General features: G+C 42.4%; 1 protein-coding gene across 3 annotated transcripts in view; it reads left to right on the top strand.

Moving 5' to 3' along the window:
* inpp4b (inositol polyphosphate-4-phosphatase type II B) overlaps positions 1-20723 on the top strand; it is a 422536-nt gene that overhangs the window by 342308 nt on the left and 59505 nt on the right. For all 3 annotated transcript variants that reach the window (XM_062996233.1, XM_062996234.1, XM_062996232.1), the window contains one exon: positions 1833-1941. In XM_062996233.1, the coding sequence (XP_062852303.1) occupies positions 1833-1941 (109 nt within the window). The remainder of the gene's footprint in view (positions 1-1832; positions 1942-20723) is intronic.

Consider the following 20723-nt stretch of genomic DNA (forward strand, 5'->3'; position numbering starts at 1 on the left):
ACAGATTACTAAACCAAAGGTACGGATTACTAAACCGTGCGTACAGATTACTAAACCAAGGGTACGGATTACTAAACCATACGTACAGATTACTAAACCAAGGGTACGGATTACTAAACCGTGCATACAGATTACTAAACCAAGGGTACGGATTACTAAACCGTGCGTACAGATTACTAAACCATACGTACAGATTATTAAACCATACGTACAGATTACTAAACCATACATACAGATTATTAAACCATACGTACAGATTACTAAACTGAGGGTACGGATTACTAAACCATACGTACAGATTACTAAACTGAGGGTACGGATTACTAAACCATACGTACAGATTACTAAACCATGCGTACAGATTACTAAACTGAGGGTACAGATTACTAAACCATACGTACAGATTACTAAACCAAGGGTACAGATTACTAAACTGAGGGTACGGATTACTAAACCATACGTACAGATTACTAAACTGAGGGTACAGATTACTAAACCATACGTACAGATTACTAAACTGAGGGTACGGATTACTAAACTGAGGGTACAGATTACTAAACCATACGTACAGATTACTAAACTGAGGGTACGGATTACTAAACCATACGTACAGATTACTAAACTGAGGGTACGGATTACTAAACTGAGGGTACGGATTACTAAACCATACGTACAGATTACTAAACCATACGTACAGATTACTAAACTGAGGGTACGGATTACTAAACCATATGTACAGATTACTAAACCATACGTACTTAAGCAATAGAACACGAGAGGGAGTGTGTTATCGCGAATAACACACGACCTCAAGTGTTCTATTGCTTTCATACAACAGTTTTTACAAAATAAAGAAAGAAAATAAATCAAAGAAGCCCTGAATTTCATAATAAATATGCTTTAATATTGACAATACCTTCCGCCAAAAAGTAGTTCCACAACGAATATAAAGTTTAACACTACAAAGCAAACATCCCAAGTTGCAAAAACTCATTTCAGGGAGGCAAGAACAACAAGAAAAAGAAGGCAAGAACCTCCGAAGGGAAAAAAAAGAAATTAAAAACCTCTTGCACACACCAAAGGATTATGGGTAATAACAGAACTTTTAGGAGCTGCTAACTGGGCTATTAAGCTAACTGTTCGCGTTACAAACACATTAATGTTCCCTACATAGTGCACTAGATTGTGTATCAGATCACGGATTTATGTTCCCTACATAGTGCACTGGATTGTATTTCAGATAACGGATTTAAAACGTGATCAGATTGAATACTCCCACCCCCACCCCACCCCCCTGTTAATGGTTAATTCAGACAATCTTCATTAGTTTTGTCAGTGCTGAAAGACAGAGGGGTCTCCGCTAATGTCCTTCCATTATTCCAAACCAAATAGCTGTGAATAATCTCATAGCAGCACAGAGACAAGAAAAAAAATATCCATGATTTCATCTGACCCAGGGTGAGCACAAAAAAGGGATTAATTACCGGAATGCTAAACTACCCACATAATTAGCTCAACAGTTTAAGTGGAGATTAAGGGTTCACATTAGGTGAACACAGTGTGCTCAAAGACAATTGGCGGTTTAGTTTAGCAACCATGAGAGACGGTTTAACACAGACAGACAGTTTCTCATTATCATCATCCATTAAACATTAGCCTGACACCAGAAAGAAAACACTGCTGCAAACTTCCACTATTATTACCATAAAGGTGTTTGTGTGGATCAGATCTTCTCCTCAAAACATTAATCCTGCTTTAAATTCAGGCCCAGGCCGAGTGAGAAAGGTCAGCCGGCTCAGCGCTAATATATGTTTGTTATTTTGCTCTGGCAGACTCCTTCTACGACGTGATCACGGTCGGAGCTCCTGCCGCTCACTCCCAGGGCTTCAAGAACGGAGGCCTTCAGAAACTAATCAGCAGATATGAGGCCGACAAGAAGAGGTGAGTTTTTAATCCCGCGCTCACGTAGCGTGCTCTGAACGTTATTGCTTCGTTCTGATTGTCTTTGTTATTGCATATAGGAAACTTGTACGTATATGTTCCTTTGATCCTTGCTATGTTTTTATGAATCTCATTTTTGCCTGGTGTACTTTACATTGCGGAGTCATGAACAAACCGGAGATTTGAGATGCCTGTAGTTTGTTTTGATGTTTTTCTGAGACTTTTGTCACTTTCTTATTCTGGAGGCCAGTACTGAGATGAATTTAAATTAGATTAAATAAACACATACAAAATAGCTGAAGTTTGGGTCCTTTCTGTCTGAAGTTTGCATGTTCTTCCCTAGTCTGTGTGGGTTTCCTTTGGGAGCTCTGGTTTCCTCCCACAGTCCAAAGACGTGCAAGTGAGGTGAATTGGAGATACAGAATTGTCCATGACTTTGTTTGATATTAAAACTTGAACTGATGAATCTTGTCATGAAAGTGTGGAAAACATGACGGTAAAATCCTACTAAAGTAGGCCGCTCAGGTGGCGTAGTGGTAAAACACACGCTAGAACACCAGAGCTGGGATCTTGAATACATTGTATCTAGTCTCAGCTCTGCCTGCTGGCTGGGCTGAGCGGCCACATGAACATGTTCAGATAAGGGTGGGATATTAAGCCGGATAGGGACTCTCTCATAACTAATGCAACTACGACCTCTGCTTGCTGATTGATGGCGCCCGCACAGAGATGAGAAAAGAGTGCTTTCAGGGTGTGTCTCTCCGTACACAGTGCTGATCCGCATATGCACTCATCAAAGTGTAGGTGATAAAATGCATACGGCTGCTACCCACGTGTCGGAAGGGGCGTCGGTTAGCTTCGTTCTCCTCAATCAGAGCCGGGGTCGGCATTGGTGGAGAGGAAGCATGACGAAAACGGGCAATCGGACACGCTAAAGTCGGGAGAAAAAGGGGATAAGATGCATTTTAAAAAATCCTAATAAAATACAGTGTATCACAAAAGTGAGTACACCCCTCACATTTCTGCAAATATTTCATTATATCTTTTCATGGGACAACACTATAGACATAAAACTTGGATATAACTTAGAGTAGTCAGTGTACAGCTTGTATAGCAGTGTAGATTTACTGTCTTCTGAAAATAACTCAACACACAGCCATTAATATCTAAATAGCTGGCAACATAAGTGAGTACACCCCACAGTGAACATGTCCAAATTGTGCCCAAATGTGTCGTTGTCCCTCCCTGGTGTCATGTGTCAAGGTCCCAGGTGTAAATGGGGAGCAGGGCTGTTAAATTTGGTGTTTTGGGTACAATTCTCTCATACTGGCCACTGGATATTCAACATGGCACCTCATGGCAAAGAACTCTCCTGAGGATGTGAGAAATAGAATTGTTGCTCTCCACAAAGATGGCCTGGGCTATAAGAAGATTGCTAACACCCTGAAACTGAGCTACAGCATGGTGGCCAAGGTCATACAGCGGTTTTCCAGGACAGGTTCCACTCGGAACAGGCTTCGCCAGGGTCGAGCAAAGAAGTTGAGTCCACGTGTTCGGCGTCATATCCAGAGGTTGGCTTAAAAAAATAGACACATGAGTGCTGCCAGCATCGCTGCAGAGGTTGAAGACGTGGGAGGACAGCCTGTCAGTGCTCAGACCATACGCCGCACACTGCATCAACTCGGTCTGCATGGTCGTCATCCCAGAAGGAAGCTGACGCACAAGAAAGCCCGCAAACAGTTTGCTGAAGACAAGCAGTCCAAGAACATGGATTACTGGAATGCCCTGTGGTCTGACGAGACCAAGATAAACTTGTTTGGCTCAGATGGTGTCCAGCATGTGTGGCGGCGCCCTGGTGAGAAGTACCAAGACAACTGTATCTTGCCTACAGTCAAGCATGGTGGTGGTAGCATCATGGTCTTGGGCTGCATGAGTGTTGCTGGCACTGGGGAGCTGCAGTTCATTGAGGGAAACATGAATTCCAACATGTACTGTGACATTCTGAAACAGAGCATGATCCCCTCCCTTCGAAAACTGGGCCTCATGGCAGTTTTCCAACAGGATAACGACCCCAAACACAACCTCCAAGATGACAACTGCCTTGCTGAGGAAGCTGAAGGTAAAGGTGATGGACTAAACCCAATTGAGCACCTGTGGCACATCCTCAAGTGGAAGGTGGAGGAGTTCAAGGTGTCTAACATCCACCAGCTCCGTGATGTCATCATAGAGGAGTGGAAGAGGATTCCAGTAGCAACCTGTGCAGCTCTGGTGAATTCCATGCCCAGGAGGGTTAAGGCAGTGCTGGATAATAATGGTGGTCACACAAAATATTGACACTTTGGGCACAATTTGGACATGTTCACTGTGGGGTGTACTCACTTATGTTGCCAGCCATTTAGACATTAATGGCTGTGTGTTGAGTTATTTTCAGAAGACAGTAAATCTACACTGCTATACAAGTTGTACACTGACTACTCTAAGTTATATCCAAGTTTCATGTCTATAGTGTTGTCCCATGAAAAGATATAATAAAATATTTGCAGAAATGTGAGGGGTGTACTCACTTTTGTGATACACTGTATATAAATAAATTAATAAATAAATGATCCTTCAGTTTAGTCTTTTGTAGAATAAAGTTTGATAGGGAGTTTATGGACATTGTGAGTGTGGTCACTTCAGATTCCCGTCACATCCAACAGTCCAGTAGGAATGGCATTGTTGGCCTGGAGGTCTCAAATGGGTGAAAAGCTTACATCAGACCCACCATGGGGTGAAAACATGATATGAACAAAATAAGAAGAAGAAGTCAGTAAATCATGGGACTGCAGCATTCCTTATTATTACAGCATAAATAAAAGAGGGTACCACAGCCATGAGGACTCACCCCAAACACTGCCAACAAACCTGAGTGATCGAATGTGAGCGACAGAATGACAGCAATCCAACATCCCTGATCAACCTTGATAAACATGAACCCCCAAGCTTTACTTCTAAGCAGTTGTAGCCTTGCCACTGTTGCCCTTGGTTTGCTCAACAGGGGCTTTTGGTCTGTTGGTCCTGGATGCTGTAAAGTTGCTTTAAAACAATGTCTATTGTTTGTTTGTTTATTGGGATTTTAACGTCATTTACACTTTGGTTACATTCATGACAGGAACACAATGTTCATCATTTCACAAGGTTATATCAAACACAGTCATGGACAATTTAGTATCTTCAATTCACCTCACTTGCACGTCTTTGTACTGTGGAAAGAAACCGGAGCACCCGGAGTAAACCCACGCAGACACGGGGAGAACATGCAAACTCCACACAGAAAGGACCCAGACCACCGGATCGAACCCAGGACCTACTTGCTGTGTGGCGACAGTGCCGATGTCTATAGTAAAAAGGTTTACAAATAGATTTGGCTTGACTTGACTTTGGCACTACATATAGATTTAAGGTCAAGATTTATATAAGGAGTCGTAATCATAGTCGTGTCTGAGAGACGCTTATAGTCCAGATTTAGCTCCATCTGATTTCCACCTTTTTGGACGCTCAAAGAAGCTTTAAGGGGAAGAAGATTTTCATGTGATGATGATGTGAAAGCAGAGCTGCATCAGTGGCTACACACTCAACCAAAAACTATTTTTGCTGATGGCTTTAAAAAGTTGGTACGACGCTGGAAAAATGCATCGGAATGTAACGATGTAGAAAAGTGATGTTATTACACTACTGCTGTTATCCGTTAGTCATATTATTATTATTCCACCGCTTTTTGTCCGGCTTTCTTCGTCACAGTTCACAGTTTTCGAAATATCGACCCCGTTCCAGCACCAAATCGTCCGGCCCATTTGGGAAAGCTTGTATACAGCTTTTGGATCCGCCCACCCGTTCGCCCGCCACGCCCGTCTTTCCAAAAAAAATTTCCATTGACTTCCATTCATTTTTGAAAAAGTTTGAGATATCGACGCCGTTCCAACTCGAAATCATCCGGCCCGTTAATGACACCACTTCGTAAAGAAAGCTGTTTGATCCGGCCGCCCGTTTGCCCACCACGCCCGTTTTTACCGTTTTTTGGCCAAATTGTCAGGCTTTTTTCGTCTACAATTTTCGAGATATCGACACCGTTCCAACTCTAAATCGGCCGACCTGTTAATGACAACAATGCTTGTTAACAGCTTTTGGATCCACCTGCCCGTTCGCCCGTCACGCCCGTTTTTTTGTACCATTTACTTCCATTCATTTTTTGGAAATTTTGAGATATCAACGCCATTCCAACTGTAAATCATCCGGCCAGTTAATGACACCCCAACTTGGATACAGTATGGGCATACGCAGCCCCACCCGCCTGCCACGCCCGTTTTTTTTAATATTTTGAGATATCAATGCCGTTCCAACCCTAAATTGTTTAGCCCACTGATGATACCCCAACTTGGATACAGCATGGGCAAATACACAACCCCGCCTGCCACGCCCATTTTTTTATATTTCGAGATATCAACGCCGTTCCAACTCTAAATCATTCGGCCCACTGATGACACCCCGACCTGGATACAGCATGGGGATACGCGCACCCGCCCGCACAGCAATCACACTCGCATTTTCTTCAGGAAATGCAACTCTCTAGTTTGTGTTTAAAATTCTTAATAAATAGAGTTTTAAAAGTGTGAAAACTTTTTGAAGAACTCTCGTATAATGGTCATGCTGCTCTTTGTTGATGTCGTTAGGTCTATTAACCTGACTGGGCATCTTAACAGACACAGATGAAGAAATGTTAGCTCTGCTGTCTGGTCGAGGTTCCTGCGTTAGTGGTGGATGATTCACACAGGGAACAGTCTGCATCTCCACACAGGGGTGGTGGAAACGACAAGTGAATTGCAATTCCAATTGAAATTGGAAAAATCTGGAGAAATAGGTTTTAGGGGTAGGTGGTGAGTGTCAGTAAATAATACATTAAAGGGTAAAGAGGTTATTAGATTTTAAATGCATTATATTTCTGTCAAAACATCTCAGAAAATCAGTACATTCACCTATGCCAGACTCAGCAGTATAGATTTGACATTTCAACTGGTATTGACGAGCGGAGGGTCTGACAGCCTGTATCTCAGCATCTGTGACACAGTGTCTATATGAGGTCACCTGACCTTTCAGTGAGGATATAGATCAGAGTCGAGTAAAACATTCAAGGACATGTTCAAACTATAGACTGATTTATTAGCATCATGGATGTAAAATCCAATAACAGTGTTTGTAGGAGAAACATTCCGATCATTTTCACGTAAAATGTTGATAATTGCAGAAGCCACCATACATGCGTATGCATCAACTTTATACACTGATCAGCCATAACATTAAAACCACCTCCTTGTTTCTACACTCACTGTCCATTTTATTAGCTCCACTTACCATATAGAAGCACTTTGTAGTTCTACAATTACTGACTGTAGTTCATCTGTTTCTCTGCATGCTTTGTTGTGCCTCTCTTTCATGCTGTTCTTCAATGGTTAGGACCCCCACAGGACCACCACAGAGCAGGTATTATTTGGGTGGTGGATCATTCTCAGCACTGATGTGACACTGACATGGTGGTGGTGTGTTAGTGTGTGTTGTGCTGGTATGAGTGGATCAGACATGGATGGAGTTTTTAACTACCTCACTATCACTGCTGGACTGAGAATCGTCTACCAACCAAAAGTATATCCAGCCAACAGCGTCCTGTGACTACTGATGAAGGTCTAGAACATGACCAACTCAAACAGCAGCAATAGATGAGCGATCGTCTCTGACTTTACATCTACAAGGTGGACCAACTAGGTAGAAGTGTCTAATAGAGTGCACAGTGAGTGGACATGGTATTTAAAAACTCCAGCAGCAGTCAGTGTCACTGCAGTCAAATGGACAGTGAGTGTAGAAACAAGGAGGTGGTTTTATCAGTATATATCTTTTTTTTAACTCTATTTATTAAGAATTTTAATAATACATTACATCACTTTTCTACATCGTCACTTTCTGATGCATTTTTCCAGCATCGTACCAACTTTTTAATGCCATCAGCAAAAAACTGTTTTTGGTTTGAGATCATTTACATCTTTATTAGCAAATCTTTACATCCAAAGGCTGTTTATTGACAGAAATGCATTACTAGAAGTGTAACGGATCACAAATCTCTCAGATCGAATAGTTTCAGGGGTTTTTGAGCCACAGATTGCATCATTTTTTTAGATCAGCATAAAAAAGAAGACAAATTTAACTTTGCTTTTTAAAACATTAAGCATGGAGCGTTAGCCCCAAGACTTAAATGAAAACAACATTTAAGACATTTAATGTTTAAAAATAATTATTAAAATAGAATATATTACTTATTTATTATTATTTTAACATCATGTTTTACACTTTGGTTACATTCATGACAGGAACGGTAGTTACTCGTTACACAAGATTCATCAGTTCACAAGGTTATATCAAACACAGTCCTGGACAATTTAGTGTCTCCAATTAACCTGACTGCATGTTTTTGGACTGTGGGAGGAAACCGGAGCTCCCGGAGAAAACCCATGCAGACACGGGGAGAACATGCAAACTCCACACAGAAAGGACCCGGATCGCCCGACCTGGGGATCAAACCCAGGACCTTCTTGAGTGCTACCCACCGAGCCACCATGCCGCCCCAAAATAGAATAAATTACTCAATACTTAACACTCATTTAATTTAATATCTACTTAAAGTTTTATCTCTATTTCTATTTTGTACTTTACATTTTCTTTTTCCATTTGTTATTTGGTACTAATGTGACCGGACAGGTTTGATTCCCAGGTGGGTCGGTCCGGGTCCCTTCTGTGTGGAGTTTGCATGTTCTCCCCGTGTCTGCATGGGTTTTCTCTGGGTGCTTCGGTTTCCTCCCTCAGTACAAAGACATGTAGTCAGGTTAACTGAAGCTAATAAAGTTTCCCTAGTGTGTGTGTGTGTGTGTGTGTGTTGGCTCTGTGATAGACAGGCGAACTGACCAGGGTGTTTCCTACCTTTTGCCCAGTGAATCAAACCCACCACGACCCTAAATAGAATAAAAAGAATAAAACAGAACATGACAATGGTCAGACGAAACAAAAAATCTTAAGAACATGATCTGTGTGTGTGTGTGTGTGTGTGTGTGTGTGTGAGTGTGTTGGCTCTGTAATGGACTGGCGATCTGTCCGGGGTGTTTCCTGCCTTTTGCCCAGTGGACCACACCCACCATGACCCTAAATAGAATAAAAAGAATAAAATAAAACAAATAAAAACAGTGGTCAGACGAAAATCTGATGATCTCAAAAGCACAATACCTACTGTGATGTATGGTGGTGGGAGCATCATGATCTACATTATAGGGTAGTAGTAGCTCAGTGGTTCACGTACTAGACAAGTAATCACAAGTTTGCTGGTTTAAGCCCCACCTCTGATAAAGGCCACTAATTTTCAGTTTTTCCTTTTTTTTCCCCAGTTTCTCCTATTTGTGGAGTTTGCATGTTCTCTCTGTTTCTGTATGGGTTTTTTTTGGGGGGGAGCTCTGGTTTCACCCCACAGTACAAAGCTAATAAAGTCCCTCTAGGTATGGTTGTGTGTGTGTGTGTGTTGGGGGGGTGGGGGGGGGGGGTGTTTGCTCTGTAATGGACTAGTGACCTGTCCGGGGTGCTTCCTACCTTTTGCCCAGTTAATCAGACCCACCACGACCCTAGCGGTTAGGTTAGTGGACTAGTAATCAAAAGGCCGCTGGTTCAAGCCCTACCACTGCCAGGTTGCTGCTGTTGGGCCCTTGAGCAGGGCCCTTAACCCTCAATTGCTTAGACTGTTTACTGTCACAGGTCTGTCTGTAGGTCGCTTTGGATGAATGCAGAATATGTAAATGTTAATTTGTTGTTCAGTCAAGTTGTTGTTGTGTCTCGGCTCCCGGTTCCATCCTTGGCACACTACAGTGATGCCGCTTTAAAGTATTGGGCACATATTTCATAAAACTTCATCAACAGAAGCACAAAGTCTTATTTGTAGTTTCCATGTAAGTTGAAACCACCGGATCGAACCCAGGACCTACTTGCTGTGTGGCGACAGTGCCGATGTCTATAGTAAAAAGGTTTACAAATAGATTTGGCTTGACTTGACTTTGGCACTACATATAGATTTAAGGTCAAGATTTATATAAGGAGTCGTAATCATAGTCGTGTCTGAGAGACGCTTATAGTCCAGATTTAGCTCCATCTGATTTCCACCTTTTTGGACGCTCAAAGAAGCTTTAAGGGGAAGAAGATTTTCATGTGATGATGATGTGAAAGCAGAGCTGCATCAGTGGCTACACACTCAACCAAAAACTATTTTTGCTGATGGCTTTAAAAAGTTGGTACGACGCTGGAAAAATGCATCGGAATGTAACGATGTAGAAAAGTGATGTTATTACACTACTGCTGTTATCCGTTAGTCATATTATTATTATTCCACCGCTTTTTGTCCGGCTTTCTTCGTCACAGTTCACAGTTTTCGAAATATCGACCCCGTTCCAGCACCAAATCGTCCGGCCCATTTGGGAAAGCTTGTATACAGCTTTTGGATCCGCCCACCCGTTCGCCCGCCACGCCCGTCTTTCCAAAAAAAATTTCCATTGACTTCCATTCATTTTTGAAAAAGTTTGAGATATCGACGCCGTTCCAACTCGAAATCATCCGGCCCGTTAATGACACCACTTCGTAAAGAAAGCTGTTTGATCCGGCCGCCCGTTTGCCCACCACGCCCGTTTTTACCGTTTTTTGGCCAAATTGTCAGGCTTTTTTCGTCTACAATTTTCGAGATATCGACACCGTTCCAACTCTAAATCGGCCGACCTGTTAATGACAACAATGCTTGTTAACAGCTTTTGGATCCACCTGCCCGTTCGCCCGTCACGCCCGTTTTTTTGTACCATTTACTTCCATTCATTTTTTGGAAATTTTGAGATATCAACGCCATTCCAACTGTAAATCATCCGGCCAGTTAATGACACCCCAACTTGGATACAGTATGGGCATACGCAGCCCCACCCGCCTGCCACGCCCGTTTTTTTTAATATTTTGAGATATCAATGCCGTTCCAACCCTAAATTGTTTAGCCCACTGATGATACCCCAACTTGGATACAGCATGGGCAAATACACAACCCCGCCTGCCACGCCCATTTTTTTATATTTCGAGATATCAACGCCGTTCCAACTCTAAATCATTCGGCCCACTGATGACACCCCGACCTGGATACAGCATGGGGATACGCGCACCCGCCCGCACAGCAATCACACTCGCATTTTCTTCAGGAAATGCAACTCTCTAGTTTGTGTTTAAAATTCTTAATAAATAGAGTTTTAAAAGTGTGAAAACTTTTTGAAGAACTCTCGTATAATGGTCATGCTGCTCTTTGTTGATGTCGTTAGGTCTATTAACCTGACTGGGCATCTTAACAGACACAGATGAAGAAATGTTAGCTCTGCTGTCTGGTCGAGGTTCCTGCGTTAGTGGTGGATGATTCACACAGGGAACAGTCTGCATCTCCACACAGGGGTGGTGGAAACGACAAGTGAATTGCAATTCCAATTGAAATTGGAAAAATCTGGAGAAATAGGTTTTAGGGGTAGGTGGTGAGTGTCAGTAAATAATACATTAAAGGGTAAAGAGGTTATTAGATTTTAAATGCATTATATTTCTGTCAAAACATCTCAGAAAATCAGTACATTCACCTATGCCAGACTCAGCAGTATAGATTTGACATTTCAACTGGTATTGACGAGCGGAGGGTCTGACAGCCTGTATCTCAGCATCTGTGACACAGTGTCTATATGAGGTCACCTGACCTTTCAGTGAGGATATAGATCAGAGTCGAGTAAAACATTCAAGGACATGTTCAAACTATAGACTGATTTATTAGCATCATGGATGTAAAATCCAATAACAGTGTTTGTAGGAGAAACATTCCGATCATTTTCACGTAAAATGTTGATAATTGCAGAAGCCACCATACATGCGTATGCATCAACTTTATACACTGATCAGCCATAACATTAAAACCACCTCCTTGTTTCTACACTCACTGTCCATTTTATTAGCTCCACTTACCATATAGAAGCACTTTGTAGTTCTACAATTACTGACTGTAGTTCATCTGTTTCTCTGCATGCTTTGTTGTGCCTCTCTTTCATGCTGTTCTTCAATGGTTAGGACCCCCACAGGACCACCACAGAGCAGGTATTATTTGGGTGGTGGATCATTCTCAGCACTGATGTGACACTGACATGGTGGTGGTGTGTTAGTGTGTGTTGTGCTGGTATGAGTGGATCAGACATGGATGGAGTTTTTAACTACCTCACTATCACTGCTGGACTGAGAATCGTCTACCAACCAAAAGTATATCCAGCCAACAGCGTCCTGTGACTACTGATGAAGGTCTAGAACATGACCAACTCAAACAGCAGCAATAGATGAGCGATCGTCTCTGACTTTACATCTACAAGGTGGACCAACTAGGTAGAAGTGTCTAATAGAGTGCACAGTGAGTGGACATGGTATTTAAAAACTCCAGCAGCAGTCAGTGTCACTGCAGTCAAATGGACAGTGAGTGTAGAAACAAGGAGGTGGTTTTATCAGTATATATCTTTTTTTTAACTCTATTTATTAAGAATTTTAATAATACATTACATCACTTTTCTACATCGTCACTTTCTGATGCATTTTTCCAGCATCGTACCAACTTTTTAATGCCATCAGCAAAAAACTGTTTTTGGTTTGAGATCATTTACATCTTTATTAGCAAATCTTTACATCCAAAGGCTGTTTATTGACAGAAATGCATTACTAGAAGTGTAACGGATCACAAATCTCTCAGATCGAATAGTTTCAGGGGTTTTTGAGCCACAGATTGCATCATTTTTTTAGATCAGCATAAAAAAGAAGACAAATTTAACTTTGCTTTTTAAAACATTAAGCATGGAGCGTTAGCCCCAAGACTTAAATGAAAACAACATTTAAGACATTTAATGTTTAAAAATAATTATTAAAATAGAATATATTACTTATTTATTATTATTTTAACATCATGTTTTACACTTTGGTTACATTCATGACAGGAACGGTAGTTACTCGTTACACAAGATTCATCAGTTCACAAGGTTATATCAAACACAGTCCTGGACAATTTAGTGTCTCCAATTAACCTGACTGCATGTTTTTGGACTGTGGGAGGAAACCGGAGCTCCCGGAGAAAACCCATGCAGACACGGGGAGAACATGCAAACTCCACACAGAAAGGACCCGGATCGCCCGACCTGGGGATCAAACCCAGGACCTTCTTGAGTGCTACCCACCGAGCCACCATGCCGCCCCAAAATAGAATAAATTACTCAATACTTAACACTCATTTAATTTAATATCTACTTAAAGTTTTATCTCTATTTCTATTTTGTACTTTACATTTTCTTTTTCCATTTGTTATTTGGTACTAATGTGACCGGACAGGTTTGATTCCCAGGTGGGTCGGTCCGGGTCCCTTCTGTGTGGAGTTTGCATGTTCTCCCCGTGTCTGCATGGGTTTTCTCTGGGTGCTTCGGTTTCCTCCCTCAGTACAAAGACATGTAGTCAGGTTAACTGAAGCTAATAAAGTTTCCCTAGTGTGTGTGTGTGTGTGTGTGTGTTGGCTCTGTGATAGACAGGCGAACTGACCAGGGTGTTTCCTACCTTTTGCCCAGTGAATCAAACCCACCACGACCCTAAATAGAATAAAAAGAATAAAACAGAACATGACAATGGTCAGACGAAACAAAAAATCTTAAGAACATGATCTGTGTGTGTGTGTGTGTGTGTGTGTGTGTGTGAGTGTGTTGGCTCTGTAATGGACTGGCGATCTGTCCGGGGTGTTTCCTGCCTTTTGCCCAGTGGACCACACCCACCATGACCCTAAATAGAATAAAAAGAATAAAATAAAACAAATAAAAACAGTGGTCAGACGAAAATCTGATGATCTCAAAAGCACAATACCTACTGTGATGTATGGTGGTGGGAGCATCATGATCTACATTATAGGGTAGTAGTAGCTCAGTGGTTCACGTACTAGACAAGTAATCACAAGTTTGCTGGTTTAAGCCCCACCTCTGATAAAGGCCACTAATTTTCAGTTTTTCCTTTTTTTTCCCCAGTTTCTCCTATTTGTGGAGTTTGCATGTTCTCTCTGTTTCTGTATGGGTTTTTTTTGGGGGGGAGCTCTGGTTTCACCCCACAGTACAAAGCTAATAAAGTCCCTCTAGGTATGGTTGTGTGTGTGTGTGTGTTGGGGGGGTGGGGGGGGGGGGGTGTTTGCTCTGTAATGGACTAGTGACCTGTCCGGGGTGCTTCCTACCTTTTGCCCAGTTAATCAGACCCACCACGACCCTAGCGGTTAGGTTAGTGGACTAGTAATCAAAAGGCCGCTGGTTCAAGCCCTACCACTGCCAGGTTGCTGCTGTTGGGCCCTTGAGCAGGGCCCTTAACCCTCAATTGCTTAGACTGTTTACTGTCACAGGTCTGTCTGTAGGTCGCTTTGGATGAATGCAGAATATGTAAATGTTAATTTGTTGTTCAGTCAAGTTGTTGTTGTGTCTCGGCTCCCGGTTCCATCCTTGGCACACTACAGTGATGCCGCTTTAAAGTATTGGGCACATATTTCATAAAACTTCATCAACAGAAGCACAAAGTCTTATTTGTAGTTTCCATGTAAGTTGAAATGGGCACCGATGGTGTAATTGAGAAATGATGCCCTTCATTGCGGGCACTGGGGCTCAGTCTCACTCGCTATGCTCTCCAAAATGTATACCCTGGTGGTTCGGAATAGTCTCTTTCTTTCCTTTTGTTTCCTCTGTCATTGTGCCCAGCGTTTTTCTCTCATCTTCAGTCTGTCATCTTGAACAGCTGCCTATGCGTGGTCCCGCTGCCACCCCCACGGTCTCTATTGATATTCTGTGTCGTTCCTGATTGAATTCCCACTCTGTGATTCAATTACTGAATCCTGTCTGCCTGCCTTCTCTCTGCTCTGCTCCTTGGCTCGTCTCGCTTTCTGGCTGTCAGAGGAGACGTTTAATTAGTTCGACAGTTCCCATCTTGCTTGCCCGGACCCTGCCAGAACCAGCGGGGAAAGCGGTGAACCAGGAGCGGTGGCGTCGCTCATCAGCTCCCTTGTTGTTATCCAGTGTTGCTGATTTAAAATCAGTAAACTTTCCTCCTATCTACTGTCGGTTCCACGGTTTGATTTTACTGCTGCTTGGTATTCGGGCTACACAGCTTTAGACGCCCAGTGTTGTGGGCAATTGCTGTGTGGTTCTGTTGGCCTTAAGCGACCTGGAAATGTCCATAAAACAGCACTTTTGGGAAATGTTGTCTTTCTTACCCATGTGTAAAATAGGAGACATGTATACACCAATCAGCCATAACATTAAAACCACCTCCTTGTGTCTACACTCACTGTCCATTTTGTCAGCTCCACTTACCATATAGGAGAATGTTGTAGCTCTACAATTACTGACTGTAGTCCATCTGTTTCTCTGCATACTTTTTAGCCTGCTTTCACCCTGTTCTTCAATGGTCAGGACCCCCACAGGAACACCACAGAGCAGGTATTATTTGGGTGGTGGATCATTCTCAGCACTGCAGTGACACTGACATGGTGGTGGTGTGTTAGTGTATGTTGTGCTGGTATGAGTGGATCAGACACAGCAGCACTGCTGGAGTTTTTAAATACTGTGTCCACAGCTGGCCCCTGATCAAGGCCCCTAATTCTCAGTTTTTCTATTTATATTCAGTCATAATTCTAAGTAGTTTGGGTAGAAATGTAAATCATTCCTGAATGTAACATGTCACTGAAATAAACATGAATTGATCAATATACCAGGACGTATTAGAGAAACAATAATTCTTACTGGTCAAAAATTAAATTGTTAAAATGTTAACAAGATGACTAAATTTAAAATAACTTTAAAATACCATAAGAGAGATCTTATCTTATCTAAAATCTGCCCAACTCAAAATATTAAGTTAAATGATGAGTCCACTTAAAAATTATTTTGTTTGTCCATAGAATCGATTACAGAACAAAACAATGTTAGCTGGGAGAACAAAAGCTATCACAAGTTCAAAAAATGTATTTTAAGCTAAAGTTGTAAAGAACTATCTTTATGAAACAAGGTGAGCATTATTAAAAACGTTTATTAAACAGAATGGGGTAAAATACAACATGCAAACAACAATATGCAATTTAACAGCAAAATAGCTTACTAAATAACTTACTAAACAACCTATGTTCAGTGGGTGGTTCAGTGGGTAGCACTGTTGCCTCACAGCAAGAAGGTTCTGGGTTCGATCCCCAGGTGGGGCGGTCCGGGTCCTTTCTGTGTGGAGTTTGCTTGTTCTCCCCGTGTCTGCTCCGGTTTCCTCCCACAGTCCAAAGACATGCAAGTGAGGTGAGTTGGAGATACAAGATTGTCCATGACTGTGTTTGATATAACCTTGTGAACTGATGAATCTTGTGTAACGAGTAACTACCATTCCTGTCATTAATGTAACCAAAGTGTAAAACATGACGTTACAATCCTAATAAACAAACAAACTAACTAAAAATTAGCTAGCTAGCACGCTAACATACTGCCAGAAAACAACCAGCTTTACTCTCTCCCCAGCTGTTCTGGGCTTCCAAACATTGTTTTACATTTATTTTCACATATTTCTCCAGCTAATATTCCTACAATAACAATAGCTTCATATTCACAGACCTTTAACCGCTGATGTAAATGACTTTCTTTACTCTATGCTAGCGATCTCTCAAAAACATGTTTAACCCCCTACCGAGACAGGGAAACCCCGTAGCAAACGCCACTGACCTGAAGTGCGTATGCGTTAACAGAATTAGTTAGTATTGTGGATCAGAAACGTACAATTGTAAGTTACATCAACAAAGAGAAATTAGTTTGTAATAAGTTTGAGCGGAATTTGTTAAAATTACTTAATATGACATGTGAACTCTACCTACTTATTTATTTTAGTTCAAATTACATTCTTATTTTAGTTTAGAGAACTGTTTGAAAGTTGTCAGAGTAAGCTTACAGTTTATTGTATGAGGAGTTTAAGTAGATGTTGCCGGGACAGACAGAATCAAGTTAAAGGTTAGGGGTGTTGGGCTTGTTTAACATTCAGAAGGGGGAGAATGTGGAGGTTCTGTGGTTTCTCAGAGGAGAAAGACAAGTTACCAAAAGTTTGTGCACACCTTGATATTTTACTTAACACAACTGAAAACTTGAGATTGTAAGTCCCAAGGATGGACCTTTGTAACCCTGAGGATACACTGCCCCCAGCTTGAACTGTTACTAAAAGGGACAGTGGTAGCCTAGTGTGTGGAGCTGTGGGTTACCAACTAGAAGGTTGCGGGTTCCAATCTCAGCTCTGCCAAAGACCTAATACTCAGCCAAGTTTTCCTTGTCTGTGAGAATTTAAATATGTTCTACCCACGTTGTTGTTGTTAGTTTTCTCTGGCTCCTCAGATTTCCTTCCAAGGGTGGCTCGTGGGTAGCACTGTCGCCTCACAGCAAAAAGGTCCTAGGTTGGATTATCAGGTGGAGCGGTTCGGGTCTTTTTGTGTGGAGTTTGCATGTTCTCCCGTGTCTGTGTGGGTTTCCTCCCACAGTACATAGACATTCAAGTGAGGTGAATTGGAGATACAAAATTGTCCATGACTGTGTTTGATATTAAACTTGAACTGATGAATCTTGTGTAATGAGTAACTACCTGTACTGTCATGGATGTAACCAAAGTGTAAAACATGACGTTAAAATCCTAAAAAAGTAAAAAAATAACACTACCAAAACCAGATACTTAAATTTTCCCCATAGGTGATATTTTTCCCAATTTGCGACTGTCCAGTTTAGGAAGGCGGTGGCTCGGTGGGTAGCAGTGTCGCCTCACAGCAAGAAGATCCTGGATTCGATCCCCAGGTGGGGCGGTCCGGGTCCTTTCTGTGCAGAGTTTGCATGTTCTTCCTGTGTCTGCGTGGGTTTCCTCCGGGTGCTCCGGTTTCCTCCCACAGTCCAAAAACATGCAGTCAGGTTAATTGGAGATACAAAATTGCCCTATAGGTGAATGGGTGTGTGTATGTGTGTCTGCCCTGCAATGGACTGGCGCCCCGTCTAGGGTGTCCAGCACCCCCCGCGAGCCTGATTGGATAAGCGGTTAAGAAAGTGAGTGAGTGAGTGAGTTTAGGTAGGCCTGGTAGCCTGGTTTTGGTAGCCTAGAGAAACCTGCAGAAGTCGGTTCCTGCCGTTCCTGTTTGGATTTTCAATTGAAGGAAACTGAAGAAAACTTCACTCTGATACTTTCAGATTGTGAAATCTCTTTTGTTGCGGTATCTCTGGACCTGCCGGTGCCTGTAGGTTGGTCAGTTCATCGGCCATGCAAGCCCCTGATAAGACTGAGTGTAATTTTTCAGCTTCACTGAAGTGAAATCAGTTTTTGCTGAAACAGAGATTACATTGAGGACTAATCCCGGCAGATATAACCTTGCTTTTGTTTCGTGTTTGACTTTGTTAATGACTCACTGTAGCTTAAAGTTTCCAATTTTCTGCCTGACTGGCCAAGTAAGCCTCCTCCAGCTCCGGCCTACCGACTAAAATCAGCCTAGAGTCTGTTTCTGCTAAAAAATCAAATCCATTTTTAATGCGTTTGTGGTCGACCGCGCGGCAGAGCTGTCATTATTATTTTAATGGCGCTGCTTTTTAACTCGCCGTCTGTCTTCAAGTCATTTCGAGGAAGTGATTATTTTTTTAGAGAAAGACAGAAAAATGAGTTGCGCCGGTGTTTTATTCATGTGGCTCACATTCTTTATATATTCTTCTTCTGTCCGCTGTGAGAGCCATCTAATGCTCGGGCCATTCCCTGTTTCTTTGTTTGATGTCCACCCAGCTTTGTCTGATGACTCTTTGATGATTGAATTTAACAAAATGGACACAGAGTAGCATGTAAAACACGATTATTCAATGCTTAGCTAATTCATCAAAGATGTTCTGGATAGACGAGAGGAAGAAGAAAAAGCTTAGAAAGTCGAATATAAAGAATGTTGTTCTTTGTTCCCTGGGCACAGAGGAGCTCGCGAGGGGAGGCAGGAGAAGAGGGCAAGGACCGATTCATACTATCCTTTTTTATCTCCAGTATATATTATATTACAAAAAGAAAAATAAATCAATATACAGATGGAGCTCAGTGTTCTGGTCCTATAAAACCTCATACAACCGAGCATGTGTGAAGCATATTGGAGAAATCAACATCTTCAAAAATAGGATCATCTCCTTATACAAACCTCAGTAATAATGAGTTTGAGGGTGACTGCAAGCAAGTATCATGTTTCATAAGCTTGAGGGACCGGCAATGGCGGCTTGGCTATGATGGAGCTTGAACCCTCAACCTTCTGATCAATAGTACATTTCCTTAGCTGCTGTGTCTTCACCCTAATTTGAAATTAGGTGTAAGAATAAGATAATTAAACACAAATACATTTTTTACATCTTTATAGAGTTATTGGATAAGCTACTGGACTAGTAATCAGAATGTTGTTGGTTCAAACCCCACCAATGCCAATTTGCCACAGTTGGGCCCTTTGGCAAAACCCTTAAACTCAGTTGCTTGGATTGTGTATGGTAACAATTGTAAGTCACATTGGATAAAACCAAGACCCTAATTCCAATATATCACCCCCCCCCCCCACCCCACATTCAGATATATTCAAATTGCCACTCACTAGCTTTTATTAGAAGTAAGTAGGTAAGTAGGGTGGGTAGATAAGTAAGAAGGTAGGTAGGGTAGAGAGGGTGAGTAAGTAAGAAGGTAGGTAGGGTAGGGAGGGTGGGTAAGTAAGAAGGTAGGTAGGGTAGGGAGGGTGGGTAAGTAAGAAGGTAGGTAGGGTAGGGAGGGTGGGTAAGTAAAAAGGTAGGTAGGGTAGGGAGGGTGGGTAAGTAAGAAGGTAGGTAGGGTAGGGAGGGTGGGTAAGTAAGAAGGTAGGTAGGGTAGGGAGGGTGGGTAAGTAAATAGGTAGGTAGGGTAGGGTGGATAGATAAGTAAGTAGGTAGGGAGGGTGGGTAAGTAAGTAGGTAGGTAGGGTAGGGAGGGTGGGTAAGTAAGAAGGTAGGTAGGGTAGGAAGGGTGGGTAAGTAAATAGGTAGGTAGGGTAGGGTGGATAGATAAGTAAGTAGGTAGGGAGGGTGGGTAAGTAAGAAGGTAGGTAGGGTAGGGAGGGTGGGTAAGTAAGTAGGTAGGTAGGGTAGGGAGGGTGGGTAAGTAGGTAGGTAGGGTAGGGAGGGTGGGTAAGTAGGTAGGTAGGGTAGGGAGGGTGGGTAAGTAGGTAGGTAGGTAGGGTAGAGTGGATAGATAAGTAAGTAGGTAGATAGGGTAGGGAGGGTGGGTAAGTAGGTAAGTAGGGTAGGGTGGGTAGATAAGTAAGTAGGTAGGTAGGGTAGGGTGGGTAGATAAGTAAGTAGGTAGGGAGGGTGGGTAAGTAGGGTAGGGAGGGTGGGTAAGTAGGTAGGTAGGGTAGGGAGGGTGGGTAAGTAGGTAGGTAGGGTAGGGAGGGTGGGTAAGTGGGTAAGTAGGTAGGGTAGGGAGGGTGGGTAGGTAGGTAGGGTAGGGAGGGTGGGTAAGTAGGTAGGTAGGTAGGGTAGGGAGGGTGGGTAAGTAGGTAGGTAGGGTAGGGTGGGTAGATAAGTAAGTAGGTAGGTAGGGTAGGGTGGGTATTTAGGTAGGTAGAATAAAGAAAC

Source organism: Trichomycterus rosablanca, chromosome 5 (assembly GCF_030014385.1).
Source record: "Trichomycterus rosablanca isolate fTriRos1 chromosome 5, fTriRos1.hap1, whole genome shotgun sequence".
NCBI lineage: Eukaryota > Metazoa > Chordata > Actinopteri > Siluriformes > Trichomycteridae > Trichomycterus > Trichomycterus rosablanca.